Source organism: Haemaphysalis longicornis, unplaced genomic scaffold (assembly GCF_048455015.1).
Source record: "Haemaphysalis longicornis isolate Haplotype H1 unplaced genomic scaffold, Haemaphysalis longicornis Haplotype H1 scaffold_9, whole genome shotgun sequence".
Classification (NCBI taxonomy): Eukaryota; Metazoa; Arthropoda; class Arachnida; order Ixodida; family Ixodidae; genus Haemaphysalis; species Haemaphysalis longicornis.
Window position 1 is genome coordinate 161,946,744 of NW_027526460.1, and position 19,593 is coordinate 161,966,336.

General features: G+C 47.9%; 1 protein-coding gene across 1 annotated transcript; it reads right to left on the reverse strand.

Annotated features, from left to right (window-relative positions):
* Positions 1–4,120: 4,120 nt before the first annotated feature.
* On the reverse strand, positions 4,121–11,606 carry LOC144153534 (uncharacterized). The gene is made up of 3 exons (XM_077685161.1): positions 11,375–11,606; positions 8,558–8,808; positions 4,121–4,599 (listed from the first exon to the last, which is right to left on the reverse strand). The coding sequence occupies exons 1-3, from the start codon at positions 11,604–11,606 to the stop codon at positions 4,348–4,350; spliced, it is 735 nt and encodes a 244-aa protein (XP_077541287.1). The 3' UTR covers positions 4,121–4,347.
* Positions 11,607–19,593: the final 7,987 nt, after the last annotated feature.

Consider the following 19,593-nt stretch of genomic DNA (forward strand, 5'->3'; position numbering starts at 1 on the left):
GCGATGTCGTTCAGGTTGGCGAGAGAATCGAGCTGGGAGTCGAGATGTCCTGAACACCACGGGATAATATGTGGATGGAGTACTCTACCGTGGAGGAGTCTATATGATTCTTCGGCGACGGAGCAGAGGCAAATGCCGTGACCACCACCCTCGAATAAGTGAAGGTTTGAGTTCTCTCTTCGTCTAGCAGAAGCATAGAGGTCGCTGCATGCTCCCCCTAGCCGGGGTGGAGCCTCTGATGGTGACTGCGCAAGTGACATGGCTTTCGAGATTGACTACCATTGCGACGAAGTTAGATGTGCGCCCATAGTGAGCCGCATCCACGATGCTGACCGTGTGAGGGGAGTCCTTAATCGTCCCGATCAGTACCACAGCCCGTGCTCTGCGTCTAGCGGCATTGTGTTGCGGGTGTACGTTTTTAGGAAAAGGAGCAACCATGATGTTGTCTGTTAGGTTGTCCGACATAGCACATTTACGTTCCTCAACTACGGTGGGGCCGACTCCGCAGAACGCGAGGGTCTCCCTCCTTACGGGTGCGCTAGAAAGGCGTGATACTTAGCCTTTTCCTGGGCGTCAATGATTTCTTCGGGTGTGCCATGTGCACCCAGCTGGAGAAAACGTTCTGTGCTGGCATTTTCCGGAACTCGCAACACTTTCTTGGTGCTCCTATGGATTAGAGTTTCCAATTTGTTCATTTTGGAGGCGTACCACGTGTGCATTGCAGCCACGTAGACCATGTGGCTCGTGTGGAATGTGTGGAAGAGTCTGAGAACGTTATCCTCCTTCAGACCTCCCCTCTTATTGGAGCTTCTAGATAACAGGCAGATCATGCACTCCGTCTTCGTTGTGATTTTACGGAGTGTGGCAATGTTAACTCCGTTAGGTTCCATGGATATTCTGAGGAATCTTAGAGTGTCTACCCTAGAAGTCGGCACCACTCTTGGTGCGAAGCTTGATTTTGACCCCTCTTAGCGGCTTCCACCCCTTGGGCCTGGGGCCTTTTCAAACCGGTCTGTAGAGAAGTAGCTGAGACTTTTTCGTCGTCTCCTTAGCCCTGTGCTCTCGAGAAAAGTTTCGGTTCTGTCTACCGCCTCCAGTAGACTCAATTCCTCCGACCCTTCGCTGACTCCGGCACACAAGATGGTGATGTCGTCTACATGTATCGTATGATTAACGCTCTCGATCTCCGAAAGAAATACCAATAGTTGCCTCATGGTCAGATTGAACATTTACAGGGATATCACGGCTCTGCGAGGCATCCCTCTCGACCAGAGCGAGTACCCTTGAGACTCTGATACACTTTCTTCAACTTTTTTTAAAATCTTAAACGTCTAGAGAACGTAATCATTAAACAGGGCCCAGTACTTAGCCCAATACTTGGCTTAGTACCTGAGCCAACAATTACAGCTCTATGCCCATCAGATAACTTGTGCCCATCAGATAACTCAAAACATTTTTCTTTCTTTCCCGGTCTCGACGTTTTTCGACGGTTTGAATTACGTCACTAAGGCCTTGTAGCGGCTGTTGGCCGGTTTTTCTTCAGTTGCAGCAATGAACGCTTTCCGATGAACGGGAAGGAAAGAGTGAAAGCACTTATAGAAAGTGTTGCAAGGTCCATTTAATAGTCTGATCAAGATGTGTACTTCGCAGGAAAGTTGATAAAGCTTTTGTCGCTCGAGATTCTCGTTTTGAGTTACACCTAGGACGTAACGTGTCCCTTAGACGTCCCAGCTGCTGTATACCAAGCACATTTATATGATACGTGCTTCAAGTAATTAGGCACGCCAGAAGGAGTGCAGAGGGGGAAGCGGCATGTTCCATCTTGAAGAGAAATAACTTTGGCAAGGGACATTTAGCCGCACACGGTGAAGAACCGCTTTATCATTCTGGGACAGTCCGTGAGGCATCGTAAGGTTCCAGTGCGAGTCTGTCTAGTGAAGCGGCGCGTTAATTTTGCGACGCAGTAGCCCACGTAGATCGCTGAAAACTCCAGGGAATCTAGGACGCAAGAGCAGAAGCATCTCCTCTAAAGAACGGCATAGTTGCGGCTTACTCAGCTACATTCTATCTTCGTAGAACGTTTTTAACCAAAAACGACTAGTAATATTAAAAAAAAAACATCGCGCGATGTTCGCACCATTGTGACGTAATGTGGACGGAAGGGACTTCTTATGAGCGACATGAAATAGGTCATCAGTACGTAAACGTAACGCTAGTATTCGAGTAGCACGATCAAACAGTAATATAGTACGCCCCTCTTATATTCTTACAGTGACTTTTTTGTGGCGTTGGCTTGAGTCGGCGGCCGCTAATCGCACAAACAAGAATATTTGATATCATAGAAAAATTGCCGGAAAGTGCCCGAAGAGTCACCAGTTTTTTTTATATAAAATATTTGTTTGAAGTTTGCGAAAAAATTGATATCGTTGTCGGTGCAAAACCGCCTTCATATTGAACCAAACTTGTATTTTGCTTCATGGCCCCTTTCAACCCATCGCCACCGGTGGACATAGCATGTGAACAGGGGCTCGGCATCACTGGTATTGCCTCTCAGCGTCCAGAAGTTCGCCAAATGTTCCCAGGGCATTGGAGAAGGAGGGGAGGGGGGGGGGGGGTCAGACAAACACTATTCGTTGTTTCTCACCTGTGGGGATGAACCGCAAAGAAAATGTACTCCCAACGAAAGGATATCGTCTTAGATACTGAATGCCTTTTGACACTGCTTCCACGATTGCGCAGCTGCTATGAGCCCCCCAAATTCCTCAGAAAACTTTTTAGGGGCCAAGTCCCATAGGGGCTCGGGCTGTCGGCGTATCATTTCGCCATCGTCTCATGTCGTCCTAGTATCCTGTAGTCACGGTACTAAAACACCTGGACACTCGTTTTACAACGCCTCGTAATAGAACGTGCGCGTACTAAAAGAACCCACCGGGACAGTCGTCTTCCAACGCTTCGCGATAGACCTCTTCGTGCTTCAAAGAAACGAGAATTACAGCAAAGCTGTATACTTGTATGCCCCCAACGGTTTCATTCCCGTGAGCAAAAACACCATGTCGCCAAGAATACACTGCTACACTGCATCCTTCGCTCCTCCCCAGCAGTCAACGTTACGGTTTCATCCCGGTGGGTAAAAACGCCAAGGCGCCAATAATACACTCATACACTACATGGCTTGCTCCTCCCCAGGCTTCACGTTAATGGAGATGACCCGGGATTTTTCATTTCCCTTGCTTCCCGCACAACCGCAAAAACCGTCATGCCTATAGGAGCGCCTGGAATCTGTTCTTTTAAAGCAGATGCATTACCTTGTGGTGCGGCAGTAAGAGTTGTCACGGAGTTATATATTCCATAGCGAGGGTGTTCCCTAGCGAGGGTGTCCGCTAAATCGCGCCTTTCGTGTCTGCTGTGTTTGTATAGATACGGTGGTTATGTTCATTAAGTTCAGGGCCATCTGGTTTCCAGGCTTTGTTAGCGTCTCCCGGCGGATGTGTGAATACTTAAATTTGTGTTTTCCGAAATAAATTATTAGTTGGAAGTGAGCGCTTGTCCGTGTAGCCAGTCTTCATCCTTACACTTGTTAATTACGCTGTAAGCAAAAATTGAATGTAGTATCAACTCGCCAGAAAACTCGCGTTAATGTGTAAAGAGTCTTTATCCTACGGTGGGTCTGGGTGGCGGTCCTCGCAAGAAAGTCCAGGATCATGTGCGGAAACATGTCGGGTATGTGGCAGTAAGGATGGAGATACGGGAATTGCGCGGGGAAATGAGGTAAATGATTACTCGCGTGTATGTGAGTTTGTAGGCGACAAATGTTGAAATATTAAATTAACAAAATGTTATCAATAGTTTTCTGAACCCCGGAAGGGGTGTTCAGAAAATACGACACAACTTCGACATTCATTGGAAGCTGAAGAATTTCAAGTGCCAGGGTATTTGTATAACCGGTGAACACGATACCGGTGAAAAGTGTGGGGCTCTGCGTGTCTACGATTATTCGGAGAGACAGAAGAATCTGGTAAACCGCGTCAAGACAAAAGCCACCGCCAGAGGCTTGCAAAACTAAGGAGAACTGCCGCCTCGGATCGGTAAGGGCCAGGTCCAAGCCAGTCTCTGAAGGAAATAAATGTTTAATCCATTCATTGTAGCATACTGACCAGGTGGCAAAAGAGTTGCTAGCCGTGTTGAAAACTAAACAAACGCACACGCACACCGTGCTAGATAACGCAAATCTCAAGATAATGGCGTCTCCTCTTCTCGTGTCGACATGCACAGCGCCACGCCTAAAAAAAGAGTCAGTGCGAATACCACAACAATGGCAAAGACGACCGCGTAAGTCACGCTGTCTGACTAGTCCTCCTCAGTATCACCACTCCCCTTCCCTCCCCCACCTTTTCCGTTCTGGTCATCGCTGTCTTCTTTCTCCTGCGTGGATATAGTCCCTCTTCTCGTGGGGGTTGCTGGTGGCGGTGGAGGAGTTTTCTTCAGCGTGAGTTTAGTCTCTGTTTTCTTGGATGTCGATGAAGTCAGTGGAGGATTCGTGGACGTCGGCAGCTTGGTGTCGGGTGGCATTTGCACAGTGACGGTCGCAATGTTGGACAGCTGCAAGATAAAATAGGAAAAAAAGTCTTGCACCATCATACGTTTGACGTTCGTGTTCATTCCCTCGAAACAGCAAGTGTTTTCTAAAACAATTGCTTCAAAGTCAATTCGTCTGCAAAGTTTCCTTGTGCAGTTGATATCAATGGTGAAGCGTCGATTTGTGGTTATTTCAATTCACAGGAACTGATTTACTCAGTTGCACAGAAATAATGGCAACAGACATAACTACGTGGTCAAAGACAATTGAGTCGGATTCCTAGCACAAGGTTCGCACTCACACAATATTGGACAAAAGCCAAAGCAACATCAACCACTTCATTCAGTCAACGAGGTCATTAAATGGCCAAAGATTCAGTCAATAAAGTTTATGAATCGCACAATGAATTAGTACGTAGGTACTGCAAAGTCGATGACAAGAAAAATGTGCACGCACCCTGAGGCCTAGCACAAAGCAATATAATCACAAAGCAGTATAACCACATTCGTAGACGTGCATACAACAACGATTTATAAGCACAAATTCATGCTACATTGTATGCATGCGCGTTACAAGAACAACAGATTTATTTAGCCCCGCTTAATGACAAAAATGCTCTAAATGAGACCTACTTGAGTGGCCAGAAAGACTCATCATTGCATAGTGTCATAATTTTTAATACCATTGGCTTTAGTATAGTGTGCATAAACAGGGTGCATTTGTTGATTCCGCTTACACTAGAGGCAGTTAAACAACTTCGCCACCTGAAACTTTGATCTTCAGCAATGACCTATATGTCGGCTAAAACATGGGAATAAATATCGATATGTTTCGCGGTGACCAAGGCATATTGTCACGTGTTCTTGTAACGCGAGGGGTCGAAGATCACAAACACAACACGCATGTGAATGAACTTTTGATGCGAGATTCCGCAGCCAAGAGGACGACGACGGAGCGCTTCCCAGCCCGCGCCATCATCACCAAATCGCGTGCGAGTGGGTTGTTCTAGCAGCTAGAGCACTTCTTGGTTAAGACCGTTATTCAACGTTGATTTTGATTGAGTGATTGTTGGTTGTAACGCACCGACGAAATGCACGCGATGAGGGGCGCCATAGTGGAGGGCTCTGGATTTATTGTGACCACATGGGGACCCTTAGCGTGCGAAGAAATATCGTACACACAGGCCTCTTTGCTTTTCGCCTCCATCAGAAAAGCGGCCGCCGGGGCCGGGAATTGCACCCGCGCCGTCTGCGCTCCGCAGCACAACGCCTTAGCCACTGAGCCACCGCGGAGGGTTGTTCTTCAACGTCATTTCTGCTATTCGTAAATCTTAAGTAAAGCCTAAAGTCACTCGCAAACGAGCATTTCCAGTACGTGCCAACATGCATGCATGCTAGCTCTAGTGCCCGCAATGTCCAAGTTCGTTATTACATCCACGTGTCTAACACATGTTAAGGAACTCGTACTCGTAAAAGCGGCTAATCCGGCCCCGAATCCAGCTTTAATTACTCAGCTGTTGTTTTGAGACCAACCCTAAAATTGTGTTCTGGACATTCGTGAGTTTTATAAACGAACGGTAGTTTCATATCTGAACGGTCTTGAAGGATAATTAAAAACTTTCAGCAAAAGCATTTTAGCCCTTTCACACGTTTAGGGTGTAATATCTAACAGAACGAAACGTTATTAGGCTTTCAGGCCTTTATTGATAGGAATGTACTCCGTAATTTCGAGTTTCTGGGTACTCCACTTTCGGCTGGTCTTTGTTATACCAAATTGGCCTGATTCACTTCCCTAGAAACGCTTTTTTCTTATGAACTCTGCTCGCCTCTTTACATGTTTCTGTTGACAACATTGTGAAACTGCTCTTTGGTCATTGGCATGGGTAGCGTTTGCAAGCAAACCGTCAACTAGATATTTTGACGGGCTGAACACATATTGACCAAACCGTAAATATCTGTGACTTGATTCCATTCAAGGTAGCAAGATTGGGGGTTTCATTTGAGGAAAAATTGTAAAAGAGGGTTTAAACATGTTTACCGGTTCCCTATATCAGCAAAAACGTTTTGGGCATCCGAAGAGGCCTGCGAGATTATAAATTTCTGATGAAAACATAACCTTTTTCCACTACAAAGGAGGCCTGGATTCAAACAATGAGCATCTTTGAGATCCGACGCCATAATGTTCATTTGTGCTTTGAAAATTTCAAGTCCAATTCGGGTTAGCACCATTAGAGGTTTTATTAGAGAAAACATTGTAGAATAGGTTTTAAGCATTTGTACAGGTTCCCTGTATCAGCAAAAAAGATTATTGTATCCGAACGGGACTGCGAGATAGTGAATTTCTCGTAAAAGCCTGATAGCCGTTTTCCAATGCCAAGGAGGCCTGGATTCAATCAATGTGGCACCTCTGAGATACAACGCCATAATGATCATATGCTTCCGAAATTTCAAGCCTCAAGGGGCAGCACTTAAGGCTCGGCCCTAAATCCACATCCTAGCCAGTTTTATTTCTTTAGAGTGTAATTTCGACAAATCCCCCCGCTCAGGTGTAAACAAAACTACGAATTTTGTTTTTGAGCACTGGTACGGCTAATATTTGTAAACGAAAGTCTATTGAATGTATCAACAGACCAAACGAATTTTGACTCGCCGCGGTGGCTCAGTGGCTAAGGCGTTGCGCTGCTGAGCACGAGGTCGCGGGTTCGATTCCCGGCCGCGGCGGCCGCTTTTCTGATGGAGCGCGAAAAGCAAAAACTCCCGTGTGTACGAGATTTCGGCGCACGATGAAGATCCCCAGGTGGTCAAAATTAATCCGGAGCCCTCCACTACGGCGCGCCTCATCGCCTGCGTTGTGTCGGCGCGTTAAACCCCACAATCAATGAAACCAAACGAATTTTGAAGTCCGTAAAAACACTCAATTCCTCCCACATTTGGATTCGCCCAAAGGAAACTTGAAACTATGTTTCGGACATTTAGTAAGTGAAATATATTAGAAAAGGGCAGCCAGGTATCTTTAGCCTGCCAGGGAGATGAGAAATGTATGCAGGAAAGTCTAGCCTTTTCGGTCACTTAGGAGCGTAATATAAAAAAAAATCTGCCATTTTGTGCTTGGAAATTTCAAGTCTCTAGAGTGCTGGAAGCTTGGCTGGACGTTGGTATAACCTTCTATACCTTTCTGCTAAGTTAGGGGTGTAATTGCAAATAGTTCTGTTGGCTGTTTTAAAAACGTCTTAAGGTGAAATCTTAAACATATTCCAGCATGCCGATGGAACTGACAACTGGGCGCTACTTGGTGAGGATTCCTAGCTCACTAACAACGCGAAAATACTGTAGAAAAAGAGAAAGAAGGCCAAGCGCTCGTCCTGTCGCCTTTCTTAGATTTGTCCATTGCCTTTTTGCCTGTTGTGAGTTTTGAGCTTTTGTATGGCTGACATTTGTAAGTAAAAATTAATCGGTATATTCCGGACGTATACTGAAGAATCCGTAAAAACACCAGGCTAACACCAAAGTCCATACTTTGTTATTTGTATGGGTAACATTTGAATGGGTTAACATTTGGCGGAAGAAAACCACATCGATATCTTAGCTGGCAGAGAGATAATCAAAAACTTTTGAAAACACGTTTGAGTCTTGTTTACTTCTTCCAGCGGAAACTCTCCTAAATTCAAACCTTAGTGCGCCACTATGTATACAGCTTGCTCGGAATGTGCTCCCTAAATTTAACGTCTCTAGCTGCAGCAGCTCGGACAGGGGATTGATGAATCTCTCAGACATTTATTCAGTCGGGCAATACCAAATGATGACGATGATGATATAATGACTGGTGTTTTTCGGCGCAAGGCCAACTATGGGCAAATTCCACAAAATAAGATTTCTGTAAATATAAACAATATATCCAGTTTGGGCAGAAACAGAGGTGCTAATAGAAATGCACTTCAAATAAGGGAATAGAAACAAAACCAATTTTGGTCGGTGCAAGTACCATTGAATAAATGTTCTTGGATGATTTTCTGCGAATGGAGGAGTGGAGTTCTGTCACGTCTTTCCCGGCAATGACGGCCTCCTTCAGTAGAGCGTCGGGCACGGCCACTTCGGCCTCCTGTATTGTGAAAGCGGGCCGCGGCGTCAGCGATCCTTTCACCACGTCAGACTTGGCGTCCACCAGAGGAGCGTTGTCGAACCCCGTGAGCAAGTCGTTTGTGTTGATGGCGCCGCGAAGCTCGAAGGCTGCAGCTGTGATAGCAAATAAATTGCAGAAAGCAAGTAGCAGGGATTTAGAGGGACAGATAACCAATTATTGTGGAGTATAGGTTCTCTATCCGAAATAAATGGGCATCACTCAGAACACCTTCAACTGAAAGGATTTCCTTATAGGGCAATAGAACGCTTGAAAGCAGAAATTTTAGAGCTGCCACCCATAAGCACGCTGCCAAAACAAATGCTAGCAACCATGGCAGTAAGCCCAGCGGAAACACTTTTAGGTGCACGCGAGGTAAAAGATGCATTTAAAAATTTTCCCCAGATAAAAGAATAGTAAAGTGCAGTCTTTCAAACCCTTTTTTTTTGCTGTTTCTGAATGACGCGTTGAAACCTATGGTTGTATTTGTAAACGTGGAGTAGTTTCACTTCAAAACGCTACCATGGGAGTTTCAGACTTGAGGAAGTTTATTGCGAAATTAAAACAATTCCCGGTTATTTATTTTGAAATTTCTCGTGGTTACGCTCCATATAAAATGGTGGCTTCTTTATGAGACATACGATGTGCAGTCCCCAAAAATGGATTGTGTGCCCCATTAACTTTTTCCGAGAAACTTTCTGACGCACTAATGCAAAGTTTGCGCTGACGGTTGCTGAAAGACACCATATGGCGTGAAGGACACAGCGTTTCGTTATCAATGATCTTCATTCTTAAGTAAGAGGATAAACCTTCATGTGCCTTATGACGTTTGGCGGGGACATTATTTTCACGCCCCCGATCTTCACGTGAGTGAAGAGCAGGACATTGATTGAACTTGGCCTGACCGATAGCAGTAGCCTATCTGGCAGGAATCACCCGTCGCGGTGTCAAATCCTTGGTACGTAGTCAAGGAATGCTTCAAACATTAAAAGTGTCGTTCTATTCGCAGGTATTGTGGACAGCCAGGACTGTGCAGATGGTTAATAAAGTGCCTGCCAGAGAACTTAAAGGAGCCATGAAGAGGAAATACAACTTCGTGTAATTTGAAAGAACTAGGATTCAGTATCTCACTGAGCTTCATTACAGGCCCAAATGATGTTTTTTTAGCGAAAAAATTAAGAAGTATTTAAAGACTTTCAAATTTTTCGCCACCGTGATGTGTTATGAGCAAGAATGACGTCATACGGGCCAACAATAAAACAATTTTCAGTGCGTTAACTGCACGTTAGCTTTCAAGTGATGCGGTCAAATTCAACTGGAGGCCCCATTACAGACGTCCAGTCATGTGACGTCGCGACAGGTCAGTTAGGCGGCCGCCAATCGCACAAACAAGGTTCCGTGACATCATAGAAAAGTTGCGGGAAATTGGCTAGGGGGTCGCGACTGCTTCACACGTTATCTTTTATATCTCCGTTAATTGTTCGAAGATTGCGATGATATTGGTATCATTGTTATTGGGACTAAGCAGTATTTCTAATATTTCTAATAAATTCAACTTGTATTTTGTCTTCATGGCTTCTTTAAGAACGAGGCGCGGAACCTTTCCCGTCAATAATTTGGATGGAATCATTTGCAGATTAATGTCGCGATACATTCTAGTCTATTCCCGACGTACACTCCTCAGATGCGCATACTCAGTTGAGCATATACAGCATTGAAAACAAATCTCAGTATACTTCAGGGCCGGCGCATGCAAAAAGAGCTGCTCTATCGTTAAGCGCCTAGCAGCGGCATCCTTCAGACACTCCCGCCTTGCCATTTTTCAGCACGACAATAATGGCCTATTGCTGCAAACTTTAGGTTGAAGTCAAGGATATCACGGAAGCCCGTTTGATAGGGATGCATTTTAAGGAATAAGAGGCAAGCGCGCCGACCAAAAATTTATAATAGAGTTAGAATATTTACATTATGGCTCCCACACGGCAGCCTTGGTCACAAATAGGAACAGCGCCTTAGGTGCGAATAACTGCGCTGCTCAGGCATCTTGCGTAGTCTCGGGCTAGATTTCCAGCGTTCCGATTAAGCGCATGCTTTGTCTTTTGTATGTGGAGCGACTCTAGCACTCTTTTCTTTTGCAAGCGTAGGAACGTTCTACGTTGCGGTGCAAAAGAGGCAAGCGCAGGCACCTCGATTGCCTCCATCGTCAGATTGGTGACTGTCCCAGAAATGGGTGCACCCATCGCCTCTACCTGAAGTGGCTTTGGTCGGAACTTCAACTACTACCCGGCCCTCTGTCAGAATATAACGAGGATCAGACTAGTGGGTGCCGCGTGACAGGTGCAAGCGATGCCACGTGAGTAGAACAGGTGCGCGCTGAGGAGAGCTTTGACTATGTGCGGAAGTCACCGCATGAACGGTGGCCAGCCTGTCGCATTAGTTCGCGTCACAAGACGCCGAAACCCACGCGAAGAAAGATACGCAAACACGAGGGATACACGAACACGAGCCTTCAGGAAACATAAGCAGACTAAAGTTCTTGGGGGATTGTCCAGGGAGCGTTTATACAAGCAACCGTTGAGCAGCGCATAGCGCAAACTCGGCCTCTGATACTTAAAAGTGCACACCACGTTGTTAAACTGCAAAACACATTTTCCACCGTAATAGCAACGGGCCGCCACTGACCTGTGCCGTCATAGCCGTGCTTTCCGCCACAGGTGCATTGGAAGGTGAGAATCGGTCGGTCGTCGGCGCTCAAATTCGTCTTCGGTGTCGCCCTCAACTCCTTTATTCGCCCAGGTGGAACATCATCCTCGTAAAGGTCCCCTTCAACTCTAAAGGCATTATATTCCAAATTCACAATGAATACCTGTGGGTGGCCCAGAGAGAATATACTGTCGAAGAGCGGGCCCGACATGGCGAGGCTTTGTCTTTGTCCTGTGCACAAGTTCTCCCATCGCCCCGGTTCCTGGAAAATGACGTCGCTTTGTTATTCGCCTGATAAAGTCCTATATGCTCGCCACGATGCCGCCACAGCCCTCTTTTGAACTCCTACGTTCTCAAGGTTCTTGACGTGCAAGTACCTTGGCCATTCTAAAACCCTATCACTGTCCGCGCACCACGCTATTAAAGCAGAACTCTTTGCGGCTAGGCAAAAGGCAAACCCACCGGTGCCGTGTACGCAGAAAGTTCGTACGGCGCAACCCGACGCGCATGCGCAAAAAACAGGTTTGAGAGGCATTATAAGTGAGGGAAGAGAGACTGGCTGGGTTTTTAGATGACGTAACTACGCTAGCGCATCTACCGACACAGGTAAGTGGGAGCAGAGCACCGGAGGGAACGAAAAAGACTCCCTGTCGTAGCGTTGCGAGGGAGGAGCAGTTTCAACGTGGCGATGGAAAACACCTGCAGCACGTTACATCGAAATGGGTAGGAGACGCGTCATACAAAAACACCGGCGGCACATTACAGGTTCGCTGGTTAACCATATGTACGACTTGCATGCGTGCATTTTTCGTACAATAGAATGTTCGCACTTATCCAAACGGAATGAGAACGGATATTCAGTGGTTTGGTCCATATTCGTGATAAAACTGCGCAACTTGGGGTGACGGCTTCCGAGAAGAAAGTGCAACAACTTGTGCTGAACCAGTGAGGGCCCAGATAGAAACACATACTCGTTGCTGCGACATCACGGCAGCTATTTCCATCCGGAAACAACTAGCTTATTTACATCTGCGCTGTGTGCAACTGGGCCATTTTATGGTTTATGTCGATCAAAAATGGGAAAAATGTGTACATCATATTTTTGCGTCTTTATTGTGAACCCACTTTCCGGTATACCGCCTACAGCCTTAAGGATTAACTGAATGAAATGCAAAAACTTTATGTACCGCAACTACTAATAATAAACATCATTTTGTATGTTATCACTTATGGGAAAGTTTGTAGGGCTATGTTTGTGGAAAGATTAACCGCGTTTACCGAGTTCCCCTAAGAAACTCTGCCTTAGTTCACGGCAAAGTCGGTCTGCGTGAAGACTCACGAGCCGTATTGAGTTTAGGAATTACGTTTCTTTTTAGATGCGAAGGCATCTCATTCACTCGCCTCTTCCCTGCATCCATCCGGCGTTGTTGGCGTTATCGGCGTCCGCCCATCCCCCATTCTCCTCGCGGCGCCAGCTGCGCTCTCCGCCGCTCCCCCCTTCTCCTCTCCGATAGCTAACACTCTCTCGCGAGGGGCATTGGATTGGATTGGATTGGATTGGATTGGCTTGGCTTGGCTTGGCTTGGATTGGATTTCGATTGGATTGGATTAAAGTGGATTGTGTTGGATTGTGTTGCGTCATAGCCGCGGCAGACGCACTGGCGCCGGCGCGTCCCCTCACCGTTATGCGCGCCATAAAACGCGGTGCCTGCACCGCGCTGCTCCATCGTTCCAGCGCCGTTCCTCCGCTGTCCAACGCTGCAGCGTGAACCCACTATGCGTCGCATCTACACAGGGGTTCCCGCGAGGGGAGGTGGGAGTTTTTGTTATGCTTAGAACTTCCATTATAATTACTGATAGTTTCCGCAAGTACAAGGACCGTAACTATCATAAGTGAGAAGGCAAATAAAGATTTGGATGCAGAAAGTTCTGGGAAAAAATGAAGAATACAACTGATATTGCACAGTTTCTATATGCTAGCCACAAAAAACATTACGAGCCGTTCCTACTCATAATAAATTTTACAAGAGCCCCTACGTTTCCAAAGGAACACCCTTACTATCGGGAACATTAGCGCTGAGCTGAGAATCCTAGCACCCGAAGTATTCATGTTCCAAAGCTTTTCTACTGGTCATCCTTGCCTAGGGTTTTCTCCGAGATGTATCCTCGCACATTCGATTCCATCTCAATATGAGATCACTTACTACAAAATCAGGCGAAGCAAAAACAAGTCACGCGACCAACGTTTTTTAACTTTTTTCTGCCCCGAATCGATTCCAACGAAGTAAAGGGTCGTGGCACGAAATTCAGCAATTCAGTAATGACGGCATTGAGATTTCGCCTGAATCTCACTCTGATAGGGTTCAGTTGGCTCACAAGGGCGTCCGTATTCACCTTGCGATTGAAGTTCGATTGGAACGAGGATTTCATAAGGGCTGAGCATGACGATGCGCGTTTAAAATTCTGAAGCCAGTCCAGATACCCAAGGCTGCCGCGATAGTGCGTGCTCCTCTTTCTCTCTCTCTCTGTCTCGCATCCCATTTCTCCAGTACAACCAAAGTCGCCCGGTAGGTTTTCGTCGTGTCCACGATAACCGACCATAGCGGCCGACTTTCCTCGCCTGACCCCGATTGTTCCAGTCAGCTGACCGGCTTTGTCGCTTATCACCGACACGTTCCGGAAGACACGCTTTCTTCCCGCCATTTGTTACCACACTGCTAACATAGATGTTTTCTTTTAAAGCAAATCTTCACTACTTTCGTCGAGCGATTTTGTGACACATGCGCAAATGACCTTTTGACCGGAGACACATTCCCGGCGTCACACCCCTCGAAGGGCATGGCGTGATTCACAGGGCCCGCTTTTGGCGCCTGCGGGCGCCGACAGCGGTCGCCACCGTCGCTGTGGCCGAGGCAGCCAACCACCCCCGAAGTCTCCCATGCATGCGGCGCTAAATAATTCCGGGCAACGTGACTCGTATCGCACCCGGCGAACATAACGGTACGTTCACCATGAATGAACGCCGCATTCATGGCCCACCTTTTTTAAATGCAGAGCATTTCAGTAACTCACGATGTCACCCGCGTTGTCCCGTCGTAGTCCGCACCGTCGCTGTCCGCACCCCTCCCCCTACACTATATAAAAGAAAATACTATCCGGCGCGAGGTTTCGATCCCTCGACCCTGCGGGCGGAACGCAATGTACATGGTGCTCTACCCACTGCGCCACAAAGCCGATACAGAATGTGACGCTTGTAATGAATGGGCCCAGGATTGGCGTGAAAGTCACGAGTCAGTAGCCAGTGCGTGCGCAAGTAACGTTGCTTTATGCATGACATGAAAGAAGCAGAAGTTAGGGCACGAAAGCAACTACGCGAGACGAAAGATACAAGCGTTACGAAAGGCAAGAGGCTAACGGCAAAATGTCCGCAATAAAGAAAACAAACGTCCTACGGGGTTTTGTCCAAGCCCATCGAGGTGTTGAAGTCCCGAGCGTGCGGAGTCGACGAGGACGTCACGGCGAGGCTGGCTCGATGACTGGTTCTAGGCCCCGTCGTAACCAGGCGCGGGACGTCGGGCAGGCATCGTCGACCTTTCCGATGAGTCACGGCTCGAGGGCGTAGCAGCGGGTGTGAGCGGAGGGTTCCACCTCCAGGTGAGTCCGGACCCGCGCTCTCTCGCCCAGCGCGTCACCAGCTCCAGGCACGGCCAGCCCACGGGTTGTCGGGATCAGCGGCGGACGGCTCTCGGCAACAGCAGCGGCTGCGCTCCGGGTCTTCCCAGAAACGGTCACAGGGCCGCGCTCTCAAGCCCAGCGCGTCACAGGCGTCCCCTGGTTCGATTTTTCTGCACGCACTCGTCGCAGCTGTGCGCTCGGTCTCCTCTTCTTCCTCGTCCACGGGCACTTCATGACAACGCTACGAACGCGCCTTATATGGTTGACTCATTGAAATTACTGCTGACGAGCGCTCTCTCGTCAGCAGTTGCCACAAGTGCAACAACATTAACGTAACGCAAACTACTTAACGTCGTGCGCCCCCGGAAATGCTCTGCATTTGATCGTGCCCCTCGCGAGGGGGATGTTTCACTGCGTCGCCATGCGAACAGTTTGCCACGCTTTAGTTTCAGTTCTTTCTGTGCTGGGGTGCCGACGAGCGGCGCCACCTCCTCGCACTTTGCCGCGGGAGGATCCGCGGCGGGGGCGAGAGATGGCGCTGGCGTCTCCGCGGCCGCGTCTGCGGCCTCCGTTTTCGTGTAAAAATAGTAGAGAATGCTTTTTTTTTAATTTGATTTTTTTAGACGCCGAGACGTAGCTTGTCCTGCTGCGGGCGTGCGCCGAGATGCTACTTGTCTCGTAGCAGGCGCGGGAGGGGGGCTGAAGTCAGCGTGTGTCGCCGACGCCCCGGGGGACTCATTGCTGCTGGACGGTGAAGGACTCGTGCTTAACTACGTAGCCACCGCTGATGCGGCAATTGAACCATTCAATGTGGTAACCCCCTAAGTCTGAGTTGCGCACTGCTGCGCTAAGCTCATGACGAACCATTCGCCGGGCATTTAGGCGGCTCCAAGGTTTTGGTAAACTGAGTCGCTCCCTGACCTGGCCCGGGACGAAGCGAGACATTTTCGCTGTTTCCGATCCTGCCATGTCTGTCAAACGGTGAGGGCGCACGGTGGGAAGCCGCCTGGAATTATGAAGCCATTTGACAGTAAGCGTCCTTGGCAGGTAGTCGCTTGCGACTTGAAGGGACCTTTGCCGAGAAGCAAGCAGAGCTTTACTTATATGGTGTCACGGGCTGACTATTTTTCCTAATATATAGCTTATCTGAGCGAAGTTTACGTTAAAAGTGGTGTCAGCATGAATCTAAAAAGGCAATCTTTTTAATAAACCAAACTTGCATTTTGTCTTCATGGCCCCTTGAAAGTCTACAGTTCTGGGCTTTCCTGGGCTAGACAGTCATGTCTCAATACCATTACGTGCCGCCGGCCGCGCCATGCAGCGAGGATAGTCCGTGCTTCAACTTGCACTGTTAGAACGTGTTACATTGCAGTGCGCAGAGCAGCCTCTTATGAAACATTTGCTGTGGTCTACTCAAGAGATTCGCAGCGATTGCTGTACAGTTTCACGGAATCGATATACGTATTTAAGCCAGCACTATGTCATACGCAAGAACGTGGTTATAAAACATTAGCAGATGGCGATGTGCTCTAAAGTGAAGCAGGCAGGGACGAGTCAACGTATCCCTGCTGTCAGAACTGTAACAACTGTCTGAGAGAAAACCTTTGCGGGAAAAATGCCACGGGTCCCCTTATCAAAGTCGTCTCATTATCAAGCCCCGAAGGGATTAGTTTTGCCACTGGTGTTCTGGAAGCACGGGCGAAAGAAGTGAAGGATGCGAGTAAATGCGGATATTTCAGCTACTCGACATCACCTTGTTCATTTAGTTTCGGGAGGACCTACAAACAACAGTCCAGAAGCTGCACAGGCCAAGATAAATGTCAAGTTAAGGTTAATATCGAGAAATCTAAAGTAGTGCAGAACAATCGAGCACTGAAGCAGCCCCTCAGGCTGGCTGAGAGATTAGTGGGTATGTAGGATGGACCCACAGCAGTCTCTTTATGCACTCTTCCATGGGCTGAGAGGCCACCAGCAAGTAATCACCCATAACAAAAGATGTGGGGGCGTTATTGCGTGGGTGCGCAACTCAGGACCCTTAACTCTGTGTTTACGTGTATATTTTTGGTTGTTCAAAAAATGCGCCTTAAAGCATGCTTCGTCTGAAACCCCTCAAGCAAGAGCTTTTCTTCCAACGGCGTACCACACATTAATTATATGAAAAGGATATGCCGGGAATCCCAAATACGCAGGGGAATCCCGGCGCCAGGATGCCCGGCGCCATGGTGTCGATTGATATTGTTTAGTCTTGTTGAATGCCACTTTCCTGCATACTCCTCGGGATTCCCCGGTGGTTCTTTTCTTAATCATCTTGTGACCCTGGCGCCGTACAGCACGCCACCGCACCACCACTAAAAAGTAATTAGAATTGCATCGGCTGATCGGAGTTTCTTAAAAGATTCTCAGCACTTGGCAGAAAATATCGCCACCGACCAACGAATCAACACGATGCCGAGAAGACTCACTTCCTGCTGCTTTTTCTGTGAGCGTTGCACGAAACCGAACGGCTTTGAGACGTGGTCGGCAATACAGCTAAATCAAAGGTTAACAAAGCGAAACCAAGACTCAACCAGACTAATCCAAGCTTTTCCTTTGCATATCCAAGGTTAGCGGACCTACGCAACAGCCATTTGTTGTGGAGATTGAGGCGCATGCTGACTTTATTCTTTGCCGTAGTATTCCTGTAGATAAGTCTTCCGGAACGCATTCGCCTTACAGCTTCCAGTTGCCGCTGCGCCCGATTCCAGCGTCAGCCGGGCGCTCGCATTTGGCATCGCCAATCGTCGTTTCTGGTCAGTGGTAATGACGTCTTCCCGGGAACGCTTGATTCGCGCGGCCGCGATAGAACCATTTCAGGACAAAGGGAGCTACGAGGTCTTCTGCCAGCGGAAAATTGCCCAATGAGCAAAACAACACTGCCGCGTTCAAGATTTTCAGCATTGCGGGTAGGGAACGCTATGATAGCGGCACTGGGAACCCAGACCCAAATTCGAATCTACGCACGGTAGGCCGCCCGCCCAGAATGAATGCGCCATTACGAATTTGTTCCAGAATGGGTGGAATGTCCCTGGAACGAACATGCACATCCGCAGTCGGGTCCCGGTACGTGTCACCGCTAACGTAGCGTACGCTATGCGCATTGCTAAAACTTTCTAATAAAGAATTTTCGTCCGGCACTGTACGACTCTCATCAAACTATCTCGATTCTGCCCACACCCCTGGCTTGTTTACACCAGGCTCTAGCGACTTGCTTCTCGGCGTTACAATCATGCAGTGCTCAACAGTGATCGGTATAGCGTTACTGGGCTATACCGATGTCCTTATCTTCAGGAAACACGCGTGTGCCCTTTCTTACAGACAATGCTAAGCTGACCTTAAGCAAAGTGCGAAAGTATTCTCTGAGATCAAATAAGTACTTTTCTAAATTCAGTAAGACCAAAAAAGTTCTTCCTTCACTTCGTATGGGCGCAAAACAAAGGACCTGCTTCGTTGGTTCATGGTGTAAGGCCTATTGTAGTGGTGAGCCCAAGGACGCAGGTTCGCTGCGCGGCGACCGCTTTTCAGGTGGAGGCGAAAAGGAAAAACGCACATGTATCGAAGTATCGACCCACGCTAAAGATCCCCAGATGGTGAAAATTATTCTCGGGCTTTCAACTCCAGCTCACCTAAGAAGCCCAGATGTAGCGTGGACGCGTAAAATCGTCAAAAATTCGGAAACAAGAGGTGGCCTAAAATTGAGCTATGTGGTTGTTCGTCATCGGAAATAATGTTAGCAGCGCGCGCAACAAGACATTGCGCGACCGAAAAGATCTTGCATGTCATATTTCAGATTTGCCCCCTCGGCTAGGCCCGTTGAAGCAGCTGAGTCGTCACATGAACTGCATCAGGTTATTCGCCGGGGAATAAAAACAGCCACTTGAGAGGAGCACGGAGAAACGGCTCGTCTTCACTTTGGTCGTGCAACGTCCTCTATCTCTCCCTCGATTGGTAGTTGGCTGGCCAGTTGATTTATATCGACGGTTTCATTTAGCTTCTAGTAATTTGTCGGATAGTTTTGCATTGCAGTTCCCAGACCATCTGTAGGTCCGTTACTGGATTCGCTGCTTTAATAATTGCTTTGAAATTCAATACTACTTTACTCTTTAAATTTTCACTATTGGTCTGAGTTAGCGTCACAACGATTTAGCTTATTTCTAGAGCGAAACTACGCTGTATGTTTCAAGGTGGTTCATCGCATCGCTAGTGACCATGAACCACCGGCACGAAAGCTGCTCTTTTTATCGCTTCGATCGTTCGGATCCTACCAGCGCCCTCTGGGCGATCTGTGCATGCGTGTCAGCGCAAGTGGGCCACGTGACTAGCGAGAATGTAACGACTGCCTTGTTGGACGCGGGTTCGATTCCCGGCCGCGGCGGCCGCTTTTCTGATGGAAACGAAAAGCAAAAACCCGCGTGTGTTAGAGAATTTGGCGCCTGTTAAGGATCCTCAGGTGGTCAAATTTGATCCGGAGCTCTCCACTACGGCGC